The 19698-nt window shown below is 47.6% G+C and overlaps 1 protein-coding gene across 4 annotated transcripts in view; it reads right to left on the bottom strand.

Moving 5' to 3' along the window:
• Positions 1–19698, bottom strand: part of HDAC10 (histone deacetylase 10) — a 90460-nt gene that overhangs the window by 57407 nt on the left and 13355 nt on the right. Inside the window, exon 1 of one of the 4 annotated variants that reach the window (XM_075345092.1) lies at positions 17443–17487. The exons of the other annotated variants lie outside the window; for them this stretch is intronic. Within the exon in view, the coding sequence (XP_075201207.1) occupies positions 17443–17486 (44 nt within the window). The 5' untranslated portion in view covers position 17487. Of the gene's footprint in view, positions 1–17442; positions 17488–19698 lie in introns of those variants that run through there. 4 annotated transcript variants of the gene reach the window in all.

The following is a 19698-nucleotide window of genomic DNA, read 5'->3' as shown; positions in this document are numbered from 1 at the left end:
GCTACTTATTGCCTTAGGACTAGCTTTGAAGTAGCTCTACATTAATAAGTGAAAGAATCTAAATCTAATCCAAAGCAGCAGTTCCTCTTTCAACACAAACACACATATGATAAGGAGGGAATTGGTGCTGCAGTATTATATGGAGCATTTAAAGGGGTTGTCCAGTCTAAAGCCATAAGTCTGCAGTTGCTGTATGTATTACTCTATGTGACTGCAGACTTATTAATCCTCATATCATATGCACTGTGAGGATTCTCCGGTGTCAGAGCCAGGAATGGTGGTCACAAGGCTGCTAGTGTGCAATATGCATAATCCCAGCCACATTGCAACTAAAGGGGCGTGGCCTCCCACAATATGTTAGCATTGAGCGAGGCTGCGCCCCTCTAGTCGGAATGCAGCCGGGAGTATGCATTTTGCACACTAGCAGCCTTGTGACCACCATTCCTGGCTCTGACACCGGAGAATCCTCACAGTGCATATGATATGAGGATTAATAAGTATGCGGTCACATAGAGTAATACATACAGCAACTGCAGACTTACGGATTTAGACAAGGCAAAACCTTTAACATTTTAAAACAAAAATAATATCTATCAACATCATATGGCATAATTATTGGCTGGTTCTCAGAACAATTATGTCTCCTAATTCCTCCATACACAGGAGTTCCTGTGCTCTCTATGAGAACGCTGCTGTCAGACTCCTCTGGAGACAGCTCATCACCTCCAGTTCATAAGGATTAGCAGTCTAAAATTGTGATCTGATTGATCCATATCTCCCCTAACAACATCTGTTCAGGCAGTGTTGTGAGGCCCCATACATACATCATGCTATTGTGTATGGGAGCCTTAAAGGGGGGTTTCCAACAAAGTTAATTTTAAAGTTGATTTTAATCAATAGATTTTGGAATAATAATAATTTCCACATTTGGATGTGTTTAAAAAAAAAAAAGTGTTCCTCTGCTGAGATAATGTTATATATGTCCCCCTGCTGTGTACTGTGTAATGGCCGTGTCTGACCGTACAGGAACATGGTCTGATCATACCACAGCTCCTGGGCAGGGAAGTATGCAAAAGAGTATAAAGACATTACAGCACGGGAAGGAATTTACCTGCCTGTTTTTTTTAAAAAAAAAAAATGTTTTACCTCAAAGAAAGAATCAGCTATGATCCCGTCCTGAACTTTTTACTCTTTTGTGTCCAGCAGATGTGGTATGATCAGACCATGTCCCTGAACGGTCAGACACGGCCATTACACAGTACATAGCAGAGGCACATATACACTTGAAACCATAAGTTTACAGACACTATTTAAAAAGGCACACATTCATGTTTTTCTCACTATTGACATGAAATCAGAATAAACCTTTCCTGTTTTAGGTCAATTAGGAACCAAAATTATTTATATTTGACAAAAGTCAGAATATTGAGAGAGAGAATGTTTTAAGGCATTTTTATTACTTATTTTTATTACCTTTTCAGCTTGGCTGATAAATTTTCAATGGGATGAAGATCAGGGCTTTGTGATGGCCACTCCAAAACATTGACTTTGTTATCCTTAAGCCACTTTGTAACCAGTTTGGTAATATGCTTCAGGTCATTGTTTATTTGGAAGACACATTCCCAAACATGTTTTAAGTGCCTGGCTGAAGTCTTAAGATATGGTTTCAGTGTTGCCACAAAATCTTCTTTCCTCATGAATGAAGGGCCAGGACTAGGGTCACTACAGCAGGATGTTGCTCCTAGCAACCAGGAAAACAACTGCTGTAGGAAGAAGGGAAATAGGAGTGCAGCAAAGCCCAGACAGATGTTAGTGGTAGGGGACTCTATAATTAGGCGGACAGACAGGGTCATCTGTCGCTGAGACCGTAAATGCCGAACAGTGTGTTGTCTGCCGGGTGCTCGGGTTCGGCATATTGCAGATCGGATACAGATTGCTGGGTGGGGCTGGGGAAAACCCAGCGGTCATGGTGCACATTGGTACTAATGACAAAGTTAGAGGCAGGTGGAAGGTCCTTAAAAATGATTACAGGGAACTAGGAGAGAAGCTGAAGTCCAGGACCTCCAAGGTGGTGTTTTCAGAAATACTACCGGTGCCACGAGCGTCACTAGAAAGACAGCGGGAGCTTAGGGAGATAAATACGTGGCTTAGAAATTGGTGCAGGAAGGAAGGGTTCGGGTTCAAGGAGAACTGGGCTGACTTCTCAGTCGGCTACAGGCTCTATGGTAGGGACGGGCTGCACCTCAATGGGGAAGGTGCAGCTGTGCTGGGGGAGAAAATGGTCAGACGGATGGAGGAGCTTTTAAACTAGGATCTGGGGGGAGAGAGTAGTGGAGCAAAAAAGGGGATAGATAGAGCAGATAGAGACAGTGAGATGGTAGGGGTCAATGAAGGTTTAGGGGGGGGATGGGACATGCAAGGAACGTAGGGAGGCTAGGAGTAATAAAGGTGTTAATAGGATTAAATGTCTACTGGCAAATGCAAGAAGTCTTGCAAACAAAATGAATGAATTGGAGACTCTTATGTCAACCATGGATTATGATGTGGACGGCATTACGGAAACCTGGCTGGATGAAAGCCATGACTGGGTGACAAACATACAGGGTTATAGTACATTTAGGAGGGACAGGAAAGACAAAAAAAGGTGGTGGGGTGTGTATATTTATCAAATCTAACCTAAAACCTGTGTTGAATGATGACATTGGGGGGAACTGCAACAATGTAGAGTCAGTATGGGTAAATGTACATGGGGAGGGGAATAATGGAAAAATGCTATTTGGAGTTTGCTATAAGCCTCCTAACATATCTGAACAAATAGAGGGTGAAATGCTGGAACAAATTGAAAAGGCAGCTAGTAATAATAATCGGGTTCTTATTATGGGGGATTTCAACTATCCAGACATACAGTGGGACATAGAATCTTCCGGTTGTGCTAAAAGCTGTAAATTCTTATCTATCATTTAAGACAATTACCTCTCTCAGATGGTAGATGAACCGACGAGGGGAGATAATTTGCTAGATTTGGTCCTGTCAAATAGACCCGATACAATTTCAGATCTACAGGTCCGGGAGCACTTGGGCACCAGCGATCATAATATGGTAAGCTGCAACGTAATATTCAATAAAAAATTTCAAAGGGGAAATGCTAAAACCTGGAATTTTAGGAAAGCTGATTTCAACAAATTAAGGGAAGAGCTTAAATGTGTAGATTGGGACAAAGTCATGGTAACTGGGGATACTGAACATAAATGGGGAAAGTTTAAGGATATACTGCTAGAGTCCTGTAAAAAACTTATACCCTCTGGTAATAAAACGTCCCGGAATAAAAAGAAACCACTATGGATAAATAAGACTGTACAAAGTATAATAAAACAAAAACAAAGGGCGTTTAAAATCTTGAAGGCTGAGATTACAGAAATAGCATTTCAGGAGTATAAAGATATCAATAGGCAATGCAAAAAAAGAAATCAAACAAGCAAAACTAGCTACTGAAACAAAAATCGCCAATGCCATTAAAATAAATCCCAAAATCTTTTATAAATACATTAATGCCAAAAGGAAAACAAAGGATAGTATTGGCCCCTTAAAATATAATAACAAAGTTAGTTATAGAGGACAAACAAAAGACTGAGATATTAAATAGGCATTTCTCTTCTGTGTTCACCAAGGAACTGACTGTACCAGGCATCATTCAACAAGTGAAAAATCAAAGTTCACCACCCGATATAATTAATTTAACACAAGAAGAAGTGCGCCTACGTCTGAGTAAATTAAACATTGACAAATCCCCAGGGCCAGATGGCATTCATCCACGAATATTGAGGGAATTGAGCTCCGCAATTGACAGACCGCTGTATCTTATCTTTTTAGACTCGCTTGTAACAGGGTTGGTGCCTCAGGATTGGAGGATTGCTGATGTGGTACCGATATTTAAGAAAGGTAAGAGGGTAGATCCAGGCAACTACCGTCCAGTAAGCCTGACATCAGTAGTTTTTGAGGGCATTTTAAGGGATGACATGCAAAAATATGTTGCAGAAAATAATATAATAACTGACAGACAGCATGGATTCATGAAAGATAAGTCGTGTCTAACCAACCTGTTGGGGTTCTATGAGGGGGTAAGTGCAAACCTGGATATTGGTAATGCAGCTGATGTGATTTATTTGGACTTTGCAAAGGCATTTGATACTGTACCACATAATAGCCTTATACTAAAGCTCCAGAAGCAAGGACTAGGGGAAACTATATGCAACTGGGTAAGGAATTGGCTAAAAGATAGGAAACAAAGAGTAGTCATAAATGGAACATTCTCTAAATGGGCCATAGTCAGCAGTGGGGTGCTGCAGGGATCTGTGCTAGGACCAATTATTTTTAATCTCTTTATTAATGACCTTGTGGATGGGATTGATAGTAAAGTGTCAGTCTTTGCTGATGACACCAAACTATGTAGGATATTAAAAACTAACCTTGATAGTACAATATTACAAAAAGATCTGGATAAGATGTCAGAATGGGCAGATACTTGGCAAATGAGATTTAATGTTGATAAATGTAAAGTAATGCACCTAGGACGGAGTAATCCTATAACTGCGTATACATTAAATGGAAGTAAACTCGGGACTACAGAACAGGAGAAGGACTTGGGTATTCTCATTACAAATAAGCTGAGCAGCAGCACTCAATGTCAAGCAGCAGCTGCAAAAGCAAACAAGATTCTAGGGTGTATAAAAAGAGAAATTAGATCCCGTGATCCCAACGTATTGTTACCCCTCTATAAATCACTTGCAAGGCCACATCTGGAATATGGGATTCAGTTTTGGGCTCCACATTTTAAAAAGGACATTCAGAAGTTAGAGTCAGTTCAAAGGCAGGCAACTAGACTACTACAAGGAATGGAAGGCCTCCCATATGATGACAGGTTGAAAAAGTTAGATATGTTTAGCTTAGAAAAAAGACGTCTCAGAGGAGATCTCATTTATATGTATAAATACATGTGTGGTCAATATAAAGGACTGGCACATGACTTATTTCTTCCGAAGACAATACTAAGGACCAGGGGGCACTCACTGCGAGTGGAAGAAAAGCGATTCCGACAGCTAAATAGGAAAGGGTTCTTTACAGTTAGAGCAGTCAGACTGTGGAATGCCCTACCACAAGAGGTAGTAATGGCAGATACTATAACAGCTTTCAAAATAGGGCTGGATGATTTCCTCAGTACACACAACATTGTTGGTTATAAATGACTTTGTGACCAAATGTAGAACTGGTGGAGGAAGGTTAAACTAGATGGACCTAGGTCTTTTTTCAAACTTAGTAACTATGTAATATGATAGCATCTTTTTTATTAGGTGTACCAGTCCCTCCTGCAACAAAACAACTCCACAACATGATGCTGCTACCACCGTGTTTCACAGTTGAGATGGTGTTCTTCGGCTTCAAAGATTCTCCCTTTTTCCTCCAAACATAACGATGATCATTATAGCCAAACAATTCAATTTTAGTTTCGTCATACCATAGGACAAGTCTCCAAAAATTAAGGTCTTTGTTCCGGTGTACATTTTCAACCATTAATCTGCCTTTTTTACATTTCTTTTGGTGTAATGGCTTCTTCCTGGCAGAGTGGCCTTTCAGCCAATGTTGATACAGTACTACTAGTTTCACTGTGAATAATGACACAATCTTACCAGCTTCCACCAGCATCTTTACAAGGTCTTTTGCTTTTGTTCTTGGGTTGATATGCACATGTCTGACCAAACCACATTCATCTCTGGAACATAGAACCTGTCTCCTTCCTGAGTGGTATGATAGCTAGCTGGATATTCCCATCCTGTTTGTACTTGCATATAATTGTTTGTACAGATGAACAAGACACCATCAGGTATCTAGAAATTACACCCAAGGATGAGCCAGACTTGTGCAAGTCTAAAATTCTCTTCCTGATATCCTGGCTGATTTCTTTTGATTTTCCCATGATGCTACACAAAGAAGTAGTGTGTTTCAGGTATGCAATAAAATGCATACACAGCTGTGTCTCTAATAAACTCAGATGTTGCCAATAAACCTATCAGAAGCTTCCAAATACATGACATAACCATATGGGCTGTCCTATATTGTTTAAAGGCATAGTACTCTCAAGGGGGCTTTACACGGTAGCGATAGCTAGCAATTTGTAGCGATAGCGAGCGTATAAGTACCCGCCCCCGTCGCGCATGCGATTGTTTGTGATCGCTGCCGTAGCGAACATTATCGCTACGGCAGTGTCACACGTACTTACCTGGTCGGCGGCGTCGCTGTGACTGCCGAACAATCCCTCCTTCAAGGGGGAGGGACGTTCGGCATCACAGCGACGTTACCGCAACGTCACTAAGCGGCCGGCCAATCAAAGCGGAGGGGCGGAGATGAGCAGGACGTAACATCCCGCCCACCTCCTTCCTTCCGCATTGTGGCCGGCGGCAGGTAAGGAGACGTTCCTCGCTCCTGCGGTGTCACACATAGCGATGTGTGCTGCCGCATGAGCGATGAACCACCTGGATAAACAACCCTTGCCGATTTTTGAGTTTGGGACGACCTCTCCATGGTGAACGATTTTCACCATTTTTGAGGTCGCTTAAGGTCGCTGGTCAGTGTCACACGCTGCGATATCGTTAATGACGCCGGATGTGCGTCACTAACAACTTGACCCCGACGATAAAACATTAACGATATCGTAGCGTGTAAAGCCCCCTTCAGTGTATGTAAACTTTTGACACTGCAGAAAGTAATAAAAATGCCTTAAACACTCTCCCTCTCATTATTCTGGCATGTGGCAAATATAAATAATTTTAGTTCCTAATTGACCTAAAACAGGAAAGGTTTATTCTGACTTCATGTCAGATAGTGATAAAACATGCATGTGTCTTTTTCGATAGTGTATGTAAACGTTTGATTTCAACTGTATAACACAGGGACATTTTTTCAAACACATCCAATTGTGGAAATTATTATTATTCCAAGATCTATTGATTAGAATCACTTTTTATATTACTTTTTTCTCCCCAGTTTAATGGGTTAATCATTCATATTTGGACACCACTGTTCTGTTGTACTTAGGAAGGAGAAAAATAATCCTGACCTTAATAACAATTTAAATAGATTTATTCAACTGAAACAATAACAACATTACAGCATAAGTTATTTGCTTAACCCCTTAACGACCTTTGACGAACTGGGTACGTCACGGTGACATGGTGCTAAACGACCCATGACGTACCCAGTACGTCATGGCGAAATCGCGGTCCTGGAGCCCCGGGGAGTCCAATTTCTTTGATTAAACGGTAGATTCGGGAAGGAGGGGACCTCTGCCTGACCTCAGGAGGGGTGGTGCCTCCTCCCCGAACCTACAGAGGCTGTGATTGGCTGACAAACGCCGCTCAGCCAATTACAGTCACTAATGTTCCAGCCATTGAAAATGGCTGGAACATTTAAATCCAGCCCTGATCAGTGCTGCTGTAGCATTGGCCATTGGCTGGAGCTGGGTGATCTTGTGACCGCTCTCTCCAATCAATGTGGATCTGCGGCCTGTGACCGTCCCTGGAAGCCGAGGAGAGCGGTCTCTGCGGGTGCCCATCGGTAAGTTGCCGCCCGCCCCTGTCCCCCCCCTGTCCCCGATCGCCCTGCCAGCCCCGCCGCTGTCTCCGATCGCCCCGCCCGCCACCGCCGCTGTCTCCGATCGCCCCGCCCGCCACCACCGCTGTCTCCGATACCCCCGCCCGCCACCGCCAGCCCCGCCGCGGCTCCCGATCCACCGCTGTCCCCGCCGCCACGCTCCAGATCCACCGCTGTCCCCGCCGCCACGCTCCCGATCCACCGCTGTCCCCGCCGCCACGCTCCCGATCCACCGCTGTCCCCGCCGCCACGCTCCCGATCCACCGCTGTCCCCGCCGCCACTCCCCACCGCTGCTCCGTATCCACCACTGTCCCAGTCGCCACGCTCGCCACTGTCCCCACTGCTGCTCCGGATCCACCGCTGTCCCCGTCGCCACGCTCGCCACTGTCCCCACCGCCGCTCCCGATCCACCGCTGTCCCCGCCGCCACGCTCGCCACTGTCCCCACCGCTGCTCCGGATCCACCGCTGTCCCCGCCACCACGCTCGCCACTGTCCCCACCGCCGCTCTGGATCCACCGCTGTCCCCGCCGCCACGCTCGCCACTGTCCCCACCGCCGCTCCGGATCCACCGCTGTCCCCGTCGCCACGCTCGCCACTGTCCCCACCGCCGCTCCGGATCTACCGCTGTCCCCGTCGCCACGCTCGCCACTGTCCCCACCGCCGCTCCCGATCCACCGCTGTCCCCGCCGCTTCTCCGGATCCACCGCTGTCCCCGCCGCTGCTCCGGATCCACCGCTGTCCCCGTCGCCACTGTCCCCGCCGCTGCTCCGGATCCACCGCTGTCCCCGCCGCCACGCTCGCCACTGTCCCCGCCGCCGTCGCATCCCACCTTTTTCCGCCGCTGCTACCCCCGAATCGGCCCCCACTGTTCCCGATCGACGTCCGCCGCCTCCTTCATCGGCTGCCCCTTCTCCATCGCCACTACACCTCCTATCCCTCCATGTGCTGCAAGCCACCCTCCCCCCACATGTGGGGGGAGGGTGGCTTGCAGCACATGTGGGGGGAGGGTGGCTTGCAGCACATGTGGGGGGCGGGTGGCTTGCAGCACATGTGGGGGGAGGGTGGCTTGCAGCACATGTGGGGGGAGGCTGGCTTGCAGCACATGTGCTGCAAGCCACCCTCCCCCTATATGTGCTGCAAGCCACCCTCCCCCCACATGTACTGCTGCAAGCCACCCTCCCCCCACATGTGCTGCAAGCCACCCTCCCCCCGGGGCCCCCCCTCCTCCATGTGCTATCTCTCTCTCCCATCAGACTCTGCCCCCCTCCCCGATCTGCTGCCTGCTCTCTCCCATCCTCTTCATCTACTGCCCCCTCTCACCCTCCTCAATCTGTTGCCTCCTTCCTCTGCTGCCTCTTCTATCTGCTGTGATCCTGCTGCCTAGATCCATCCTGTAAGGTAGGTATCCCCATCTCACCTCCCTACCCCCCCATTCTCTGCCGCTCCTCCATCCGCTGCGCCATTTCCCATCTTCCATCCGCTGCGCCCTTTCCCATCCTCTGCCGCTCCTACATCCGCTGCGCCATTTCCCATCCTCTGCCGCTCCTCCATCCGCTGCGCCATTTCCCATCATCCATCCGCTGCGCCCTTTCCCATCCTCTGCCGCTCCTCCATCCGCTGCGCCCTTTCTCATCTGCCGCCCCGCCCTCTCGCATCGCATTATCCAGCGCAGTTGCTCGCTTCCAGACTGCAGTGGATGATGCGATGCGAGACTCGTGCATTGCTCTCACGTTTGGCACTGGTCTTAGTGGCAGGCGCTCTTTTTTTTTTTATTCATTTTTTTTTTTTTTTACTGATGTCTGTATTTTTTATTTCGCCAAACTAATTTTTTTGTATGAGGGGGGGGGTCTAGTTTCCAAAATGGGATCACATGTGGGGGAGCTCCATTGTTTAGGCACCTCAGGGGGGTCTCCAAATGAAACATGGCGTCTGCTAATAATTCCAATCAATTTTACTGTGAAATGGCGCTCCTTCTCTTCTGAGCCCCGCTGTACGCCCAAACAATTGATTTCCACCACATATGAGGTACCTGTGTACTCAGGAAAAATTGCACAATACATTTTATGGTGCATTTTTCCTCATACCCTTGTGGAAAAAAAAGCTACCTGTTTGAAAAAACTATTTTGTGGTAAAAAAAAGAATAAAATATTTTCACGGCTGAACATTACAAATGTTTGTGAAGCCTCCAGGGGTTCAAAGTGCTCACTAAACAGCTAGATAAATTCCATGAGGGGTCTAGTTTCCAAAATGGGGTCAATTGTGGGGGAGCTACATTGTTTAGGCACTTCAGGGGGGTCTCCAAACGCAACATGGCGTCCGCTAATAATTTCAACCAATTTTGCTGTGAAATGGCGCTCCTTGCCTTCCGAGTCCTGCCGTGTGCCCAAACATTTGATTTCCACCACATATGGGGTATCTGCGTACTCAGGAGAAAATGCACAATACATTTTATGGTGCATTTTTTCCTGATACCCTTGTGATAAAAAAAGCTACCTGGTTGAAGCAACAGTTTTGTGGTAAAAAAAATGTTTTTTCTTTTCACGGCTCAACGTTATAAACTTCTGTGAAGCCCCCAGGGGTTCAAAGTGCACATCAAACATCTAGAAAAAATAGTTGAGGGCTCTAGTTTCCAAAATGGGGTCACTTATGGGGGAGCTCCATTGTTTAGGTACCTCAGTGAGTCTTCAAACCCGACATGGCGTCCGCTAATGAGTGCAGCTAATTTTGCACTCAAAAATTCAAATGGCGCTCCTTGCCTTCCGAGTCCTGCCGTGTGCCCAAACATTTGATTTCCACCACATATGAGGGTATCTGCGTACTCAGGAGAAAATGCACGATACATTTTATGATGCATTTTTCCTGATACCCTTGTGAAAATACAAATTTTTATGGCTAAAGTAACATTTTTGTGTTAAAAAAAGTAACATTTTCATTTTTTCGTCTACATTGCTTTGGTTGCTGTGAAGCTCCTAAAGGGTTAATAAACTTCTTGGATGTGGTTTTGAGCAGAGTGAGGGGTACAGATTTTAGAATGGGGTCACTTTTGAGTATTTTCTGTCGCCTAGGTTTCTCAAATCACTCCAAATGTGATGTGGTACCTAAAAATTTTTTTTTTGTAAATTTTGTTGGAAAAATGAGAAATTGCTGATGAACTTTGAACCCTTCTAACTTCCTAACGGAATTTTTTTTTCAAAAATTGCGCTGGTGTAAAGCAGACAAGTGGGAAATGTTATTTAGTAACTATTTTGTGTGACATATTTTTTAGATTTATGGGCATAAAATTTCAAATTTTGAAAATTGCAAAATTTTCAAAATTTTCGCCAAATTTCCGAAATTTTCACAAATAAACGCAAAACATATCGGCCTAAATTTACCACTGACGTGAAGTACAATATGTCACGAATAAACAATTCACAAATAAACGCAAAACATATCGGCCTAAATTTACCACTGACGTGAAGTACAATATGTCACGAATAAACAATCTCAGAATCGCCAGGATCCGTTGAAGTGTTCCAGAGTTATAACCTGTCAAAGTCACACTGGTCAAAATTGCAAAAAGAAGGGAATTTTGTTTACTTACCGTAAATTCCTTTTCTTCTAGCTCCAATTGGGAGACCCAGACAATTGGGGTGTATAGGCTATGCCTCCGGAGGCCGCACAAAGTATTACACTAAAAGTGTAAAGCCCCTCCCCTTCTGCCTATACACCCCCCGTGCTCCCACGGGCTCCTCAGTTTTGGTGCAAAAGCAAGAAGGAGGAAAAGAATTATAAACTGGTTTAAAGTAAATTCAATCCGAAGGAATATCGGAGAACTGAAACCATTCAACATGAACAACATGTGTACACACAAAAAAACAGGGGCGGGTGCTGGGTCTCCCAATTGGAGCTAGAAGAAAAGGAATTTACAGTAAGTAAACAAAATTCCCTTCTTCTTTGTCGCTCCATTGGGAGACCCAGACAATTGGGACGTCCAAAAGCAGTCCCTGGGTGGGTAAAATAATACCTCGTGATAGAGCCGTAAAACGGCCCCTTCCTACAGGTGGGCAACCGCCGCCTGAAGGACTCGTCTACCTAGGCTGGCATCCGCCGAAGCATAGGTATGCACCTGATAGTGTTTCGTGAAAGTGTGCAGGCTCGACCAGGTAGCTGCCTGACACACCTGCTGAGCCGTAGCCTGGTGCCTCAAAGCCCAGGACGCGCCCACGGCTCTGGTAGAATGGGCCTTCAGCCCTGAGGGAACCTGAAGCCCAGCAGAACGGTAAGCTTCGAGAATTGGTTCCTTGATCCACCGAGCCAGGGTTGATTTGGAAGCCTGTGACCCTTTACGCTGGCCAGCGACAAGGACAAAGAGTGCATCCGAGCGGCGCAGGGGCGCCGTCCGAGAAATGTAGAGCCTGAGTGCTCTCACCAGATCTAACAAGTGCAAATCCTTTTCACATTGGTGAACCGGATGAGGACAAAAAGAAGGTAAGGAGATATCCTGATTGAGATGAAAGGGGGATACCACTTTAGGGAGAAATTCCGGAACCGGACGCAGAACCACCTTGTCCTGGTGAAACACCAGGAAAGGGGCTTTGCATGACAGCGCTGCTAGCTCAGACACTCTCCGAAGTGAAGTGACTGCTACTAGAAAAACCACTTTCTGCTAAAGGCGTGAGAGAGAAATATCTCTCATTGGCTCGAATGGTGGTTTCTGAAGAACCATCAGCACCCTGTTCAGATCCCAGGGTTCTAACGGCCGCTTGTAAGGAGGAACGATGTGACAAACCCCCTGCAGGAACGTGCGTACCTGTGGAAGTCTGGCTAGGCGCTTCTGGAAAAACACAGAGAACACTGAGACTTGTCCCTTAAGGGAGCCGAGCGACAAACCCTTTTCCAGTCCAGATTGAAGGAAGGACAGAAAAGTGGGCAAGGCAAAAGGCCAGGGAGAAAAACCCTGAGCAGAGCACCACGACAGGAAAATTTTCCACGTCCTGTGGTAGATCTTGGCGGACGTTGGTTTCCTAGCCTGTCTCATAGTGGCAATGACGTCTTGAGATAACCCTGAAGACGCTAGGATCCAGGACTCAATGGCCACACAGTCAGGTTGAGGGCCGCAGAATTCAGATGGAAAAACGGCCCTTGAGATAGCAAGTCTGGTCGGTCTGGTAGTGCCCACGGTTGGCCGACCGTGAGATGCCACAGATCCGGGTACCACGACCGCCTCGGCCAGTCTGGAGCGACGAGGATGACGCGGCGGCAGTCGGCCCTGATCTTGCGTAACACTCTGGGCAACAGTGCCAACGGAGGAAACACATAAGGGAGCTGAAACTGCGACCAATCCTGAACTAAGGCGTCTGCCGCCAGAGCTCTGGGATCTTGAGACCGTGCCATGAACGTCGGTACCTTGTTGTTGTGCCGGGACGCCATGAGGTCGACGTCCGGCACCCCCCAGCGGCAACAGATCTCCTGAAACACGTCCGGGTGAAGGGACCATTCCCCTGCGTCCATGCCCTGGCGACTGAGATAATCTGCTTCCCAGTTTTCCACGCCTGGGATGTGAACTGCAGAGATGGTGGAGGCCATGGCTTCCACCCACATCAGAATCCGCCGGACTTCCTGGAAGGCTTGCCGACTGCGTGTGCCGCCTTGGTGGTTGATGTATGCCACCGCTGTGGAATTGTCCGACTGAATTCGGATCTGCTTGCCTTCCAGCCACTGCTGGAACGCTTTCAGGGCAAGATACACTGCCCGTATTTCCAGAACATTGATCTGAAGCGAGGACTCTTGCTGGGTCCACGTACCCTGAGCCCTGTGGTGGAGAAAAACCGCTCCCCACCCTGACAGACTCGCGTCCGTCGTGACCACCTCCCAGGATGGGGGTAGGAAGGATTTCCCCTTCGATAATGAAGTGGGAAGAAGCCACCACCGAAGGGAAGCTTTGGTCGCCTGAGAGAGGGAGACGTTCCTGTCGAGGGACGTCGGCTTCCTGTCCCATTTGCGTAGGATGTCCCATTGAAGAGGACGCAGGTGAAACTGCGCGAAAGGGACTGCCTCCATTGCTGCCACCATCTTCCCCAGGAAGTGCATGAGGCGCCTCAAGGGGTGTGACTGGCCTTGAAGGAGAGATTGTACCCCTTTCTGTAGTGACCGCTGCTTGATCAGCGGAAGCTTCACTATCGCTGAGAGGGTATGAAACTCCATGCCAAGGTATGTCAGCGATTGGGCCGGTGTCAGATTTGACTTTGGAAAATTGATGATCCACCCGAAACTCTGGAGAGTCTCCAGGGTAGCGTCGAGGCTGTGTTGGCATGCCTCTTGAGAGGGTGCCTTGATCAACAGATCGTCCAAGTACGGGATCACCGAGTGACCCTGAGAGTGGAGGACCGCTACTACAGTAGCCATAACCTTGGTGAAAACCCGTGGGGCTGTTGCCAGGCCGAAGCGCAGTGCCACGAATTGCAGGTGTTCGTTTTCTATGGCGAAGCGCAAGAAGCACTGGTGCTCTGGAGCAATCGGTACGTGAAGATACGCATCTTTGATATCGATCGATGCAAGGAAATCTCCTTGGGACATTGAGGCGATGACGGAGCGGAGGGATTCCATCCGGAACCGCCTGGTCTTTACGTGTTTGTTGAGAAGTTTCAGGTCCAGGACAGGACGGAAAGACCCGTCCTTCTTTGGGACCACAAACAAGTTGGAGTAAAAACCGTGGCCCTGTTGCTGAAGAGGAACAGGGACCACCACTCCTTCTGCCTTCAGAGTGCCCAGCGCCTGCAGAAGAGCCTCGGCTCGCTCGGGAGGCGGGGATGACCTGAAGAATTGAGTCGGGGGACGAGAGGTGAACTCTATCTTGTAACCGTGAGACAGAATGTCTCTCACCCAACGGTCTTTTACCCGTGGCAGCCAGGTGTCGCAAAAGCGGGAGAGCCTGCCACCGACCGAGGATGCGGAGTGAGGAGGCCGAAAGTCATGAGGAAGCCGCTTTGGTAGCGGCACCTCCGGTGGTCTTCTTAGGACGTGACTTAGACCGCCATGCATCAGAGTTCCTTTGATCTTTCTGAGGCCTTTTGGACGAGGAGAATTGGGACCTGCCCGCGCCCCGAAAGGACCGAAACCTCGACTGCCCCCTCCTCTGTTGGGGTATGTTCGGTTTGGGCTGGGGTAAGGATGTATCCTTTCCCTTGGATTGTTTGATGATTTCATCCAAACGCTCGCCAAACAATCGGTCGCCAGAAATTGGCAAACTGGTTAAGCGCTTTTTGGAAGCAGAATCTGCCTTCCATTCCCGTAGCCACAAGGCCCTGCGTAGTACCACCGAATTGGCGGCTGCAACCGCCGTACGGCTCGCAGCGTCCAGGACAGCATTAATAGCGTAAGACGCAAATGCCGACGTCTGAGTGGTTATGGACGCCACCTGTGGCGCGGACGTGCGTGTGGCTGCGTCAATTTGCGCTTGACCTGCTGAGATAGCTTGTAGCGCCCATACGGCTGCGAATGCTGGGGCAAAAGAAGCGCCGATAGCTTCATAGATGGATTTCAACCAGAGCTCCATCTGCCTGACAGTGGCATCTTTGAGTGAAGCCCCATCTTCCACTGCAAGTATGGATCTAGCTGCCAGTCTGGAGATTGGAGGATCCACTTTGGGACACTGAGCCCAACTTTTGACCACGTCAGGGGGAAAGGGATGTGTATCCTTAAGGCGCTTAGAAAAACGCTTATCTGGACAAGCATGGTGATTCTGGACTGCCTCTCTGAAATCAGAGTGGACCAGAAACATACTCGGTGTACGCTTGGGAAACCTGAAACGGAATTTCTCCTGCTGAGAAGCCGACTCCTCCGCCGGAGGAGCTGAGGGAGAAATATCCAGCATTAGATTGATGGACGCAATAAGATCGTTCACTATGGCGTCCCCGTCAGGAGTATCAAGATTGAGAGCGGCCTCAGGATCAGAATCCTGATCAACTGTCTCCGCTTCATCAACCAGAGATTCCCCCCTCTGAGACCCTGCACAATATGATGATGTCGAGGGAAATTCTAAGCGAGCTCGCTTAGTCGGTCTGGGGCTGGGGTCTGTGTCAGAACCCTCAGCCTGGGACCCATGAGATACCCCAGGAGGACATTGTTGGTCCAACTGAGGTGGGCCAGGGAACAAAGATTCAACAGAGTCCCTGTGCTGAGATACCGGCCTGGACTGCAAGGCTTCTAGTATCTTAGCCATAGTCTCAGAGTTTTGCAAACTCCGTCCCCGTCACCTGGACAGTGTCAGCAGGTGGCTCCCCCTGGGCCCCTCTTAGCAGAGGCTCTGGCTGAGCAAGTGCCACAGGGGCCGAACAGTGCACACAATGAGGGTCAGTGGAACCTGCCGGTAGCGGGGTCGTACATGCGGCGCAGGCAGCATAAAAAGCCTGTGTTTTGGCACCCCTGCCTTTCGTGGGCGCCATGCTATTATCTTCCCTGAGCAACACAATAGGGTATATAGCCAGAAATCAACTGTGCACCATACAGTGTAAAATATATATACCATAAACATATAATGTTACACTACTGCACAATGGGGCTAGCACCACAGGTGCTGCTTACCACCCGCTTAAAGCGGTTGTGAGGCCACCAGAGTCCCTGCCTGGGTCTCCCAGACTTTGTCCCCCTCTGCAGCGTCCGAGGAGCTGACAGGAATGGCTGCCGGCGTCCTGAGGAGAGGAGGGAGCCGTGGGCGTGACCCAGAAAGTGCGGGAACTGGTGCCCGCACTGTGCACAGTGAGGGGGGTGGAGTATGCAAAGCATGCTCCAGCCCTCAGTGCTGCTCGTTCTGTGCAGCGTCCCGCCCTTCCCCTGCCTGTCAGGGCTGGGGGTGGGAAGAAAGGAAACTAGGCCGCAAAAAGCCGGGGACTCTAGTAATAAACGCGGCCGCCGTAAAAGCGCGGCCGGCGTGGAAGTCCCCGGCGCACTACAAGTCCCAGCCGCGCCGCGGTGTTTCCATGGCAGCGGCGGTCAGTGCGGCAGTCCCTATACATAAACACACTCAGCAACGCTGAGTGTGTAATGGCACATATTAACCCGGTCAGCGCCGCGGTCCCCGGTGCACTAGCACACCCAGCAAAGCTGGAGTGTTGCTGTGCGCTGTCCCCACAGGGATACAGAGTACCTCCAAGTAGCAGGGCCATGTCCCTGAACGATACCCGGCTCCTATCCAGCAGGCTCCACAGGAGTTGTGGATGAAGCACGGTCTCAGTGCCTGGAGACCGATAGGATCCCACTTCACCCAGAGCCCTAAGGGGGATGGGGAAGGAAAACAGCATGTGGGCTCCAGCCTCCGTACCCGCAATGGATACCTCAACCTTAACCACACCGCCGACAAGAGTGGGGTGAGAAGGGAGCATGCTGGGGGCCCTATATGGGCCCACTTTTCTTCCATCCGATATAGTCAGCAGCTGCTGCTGACCAATCTGTGGAGCTGTGCGTGCATGTCTGCCTCCTTCGCACAAAGCAAAAAACTGAGGAGCCCGTGGGAGCACGGGGGGTGTATAGGCAGAAGGGGAGGGGCTTTACACTTTTAGTGTAATACTTTGTGCGGCCTCCGGAGGCATAGCCTATACACCCCAATTGTCTGGGTCTCCCAATGGAGCGACAAAGAAATGGCCGGGTCTTTAAGGTGAAAACAGGCTGGGGGCTGAAGGGGTTAAACAAACATCCATGTTTGTTAACTAATTTGGCTAAACAAAATATATATATATTTTAAGAAACTTAGACTGTCAGCCCAGCCGACACATGAAAAACTTAAATACTACTGTCCCTGCTGTCCTCTGTAGCTCACTTGTCGTCATCTTCATCATCATCTTCTTCTTTGTTCCTATTCATAATCTGGAAAAGAAAAACAAGCTTTCCTGCTTTATTGGGTCCCAACCGATTTCTCAATTTAGAATGAATGAGTCCAAAGGAAGAGAATATTCTTTCAACGCCTGCAGAAGAAGCTACTGCTGTTAAAAGTGAAATCATTACTTGAACAGTCTCTAAATCCAAGCGCTTAAGTGACTTCCACCAGTTTACTGGTGTGACCTTCCTTAAAATATCTTCAGCAAACATATATTTCTTGAATGGTTCCCCCTTAGCTCTGAAGTTTATTATAGTTGGCATTAAAGATGGATGATTGCTGGATACCCATGTCATAGCTAACTACTCTTCCTCAGCACTTAGGTTTTGACCCTGATATTGGATATTGACAATATTTGCCAAAAAATGAGCTGGAGTCAGTGCTTGTCCCATTCGTTTGTTTACTGCTTGTAATTTAATTCTGTCCATGTGTAGTTCTGTTTTTAAGTGTTCACTCAGTTCCTTCCAAATTTCAACAGCATCCGCAATAAAACAGCTATTTTTCTGTATTTTGTTTAAAGCTTGAGAGATGGGTTTCAGGAAGCTCAGCATATGTTCAACATTTCTCTTAAGCCCAATGTTGAGGATTTTGGCCGTGACAGTGCCATCTATTTTATCTCGATTTTCTTCACAAAGTGTCATCAAAATAGGCCAGTTTTTGATATACTGCTCAAAACAGTCCACCACAGAGTTCCATCTAACATCTTGTGGGAGCGTTAGCTTGGTTCCACCCATCCTTTTCAGAGCTTCTGCAGCAAAAGGATTATTACGGAAGTATTTAGCAATTTCAACAACATTAGCCTTTATTTCTGGAACACTTAAGTCTTTGGCTAAGAGGTGCAGCAAATGAGCACTGCAACCATATGTTATTAGCAGCTTTGTATTCCCTCCCTGCTCTTCTAAATCTCTTCTCATCTTGGATACATTTGCAGCATTGTCAGTGACCAAACTGCGTACTAGACATTTGAATTTTTGTTCACATGTCGTTATAGCTTTTACTGCCACTTCTTGTAAGTATTCTGCTGTGTGTGCATTTCCTGACGTATCAGTTGTTTGTGCAAGGAAGATTTTAGCTTCTTCTGTTGTTATACAAGCGCATACAATAGGATCATTGTGGACATTACTCCACCCATCAATACTTAGGTTAACAATTTTACCCTCCAGAGCTGTTGCACATTGCTCCATTTCTCTGTCATACACTTGATCCAGCAGTTTCCCTGCAACATCAGCTTTGCTGGGTGGACTGTATCCTAGTCTCAGTGACTGAGCCATATTAATGAAATGTGGGTTCTCAGTCAGACGGAAAGAAGAGTTCGTTGCATAAATAAACTGGGCAATTTTTTCATCAATCAACTCTTTTTCTAATCTGCTAGTTCTTATCACAAACCTATCTATGGTGGTTCCAGGAGGTAAAGGTTTTTTCTTCCTTTTGGGTGATGGTGATATGTGGCTGTGGGTGTCTGATGATGATGCTGCTGCTGCTAATGAAGCACTATCCTGGATGGATAACTCTGAAACTGTAGAACAGGATGATGGTGATCTTGGAGGTGGATAGTTTCCAGAATCCATGAATTCCCCTAAACAAAAAAAGTCAATGCTGTTATTTTATTGTTTATTATACAATTTCTGCTTATTGTACACAACACATCACTGCCCCTGCCCCAAAAGGAATATTTGTTTTTCTTCATAACTGTACCAAATGACAGTAACATGCAGTAATAATAAGAAATATAATTTTTCTCACACATGACAGTTCAGTCTTTAGAAATAGGATTCAATAAAAATGTTTACCAACCTGAAGATCCTGCCTGTTCAGAAGTGTTTCTTTGGTCATCTTCATCACCACACTTCTCATAATGTTGCCTCATTCGCGCCACCAGGCCTTGCATCTCTTTGTTGCATCGTTTGCATTTTGCACGCATGCCTGCCTTACCAATAGGCGAAGGAGCTTCATTAAAATATTCCCAAACTGGGTCTCCTTTACGGCCTGCTGCCATTATAAGGAAAGAATGTAATAAACCTCAGATCGTACACACAAACAGATCCAGACATGTCTGTCTGTGGCTATGCTGCAGTATTGTGCTCAAAGTTTCACTTTCATTTTCTTGTCTGCTTGCCCTTCCTCCTCCTCACACTTAGATTCACATTCTTCTTGTGTTGTGCAGATCTATTCCACTCCAAACAATCAGAAACATATTGT

This window comes from Anomaloglossus baeobatrachus, chromosome 4 (genome assembly GCF_048569485.1).
Source record: "Anomaloglossus baeobatrachus isolate aAnoBae1 chromosome 4, aAnoBae1.hap1, whole genome shotgun sequence".
NCBI lineage: Eukaryota > Metazoa > Chordata > Amphibia > Anura > Aromobatidae > Anomaloglossus > Anomaloglossus baeobatrachus.
Note: the sequence above shows the minus strand (reverse complement) of the source record. Positions and strands in the feature narration are given on the sequence as shown.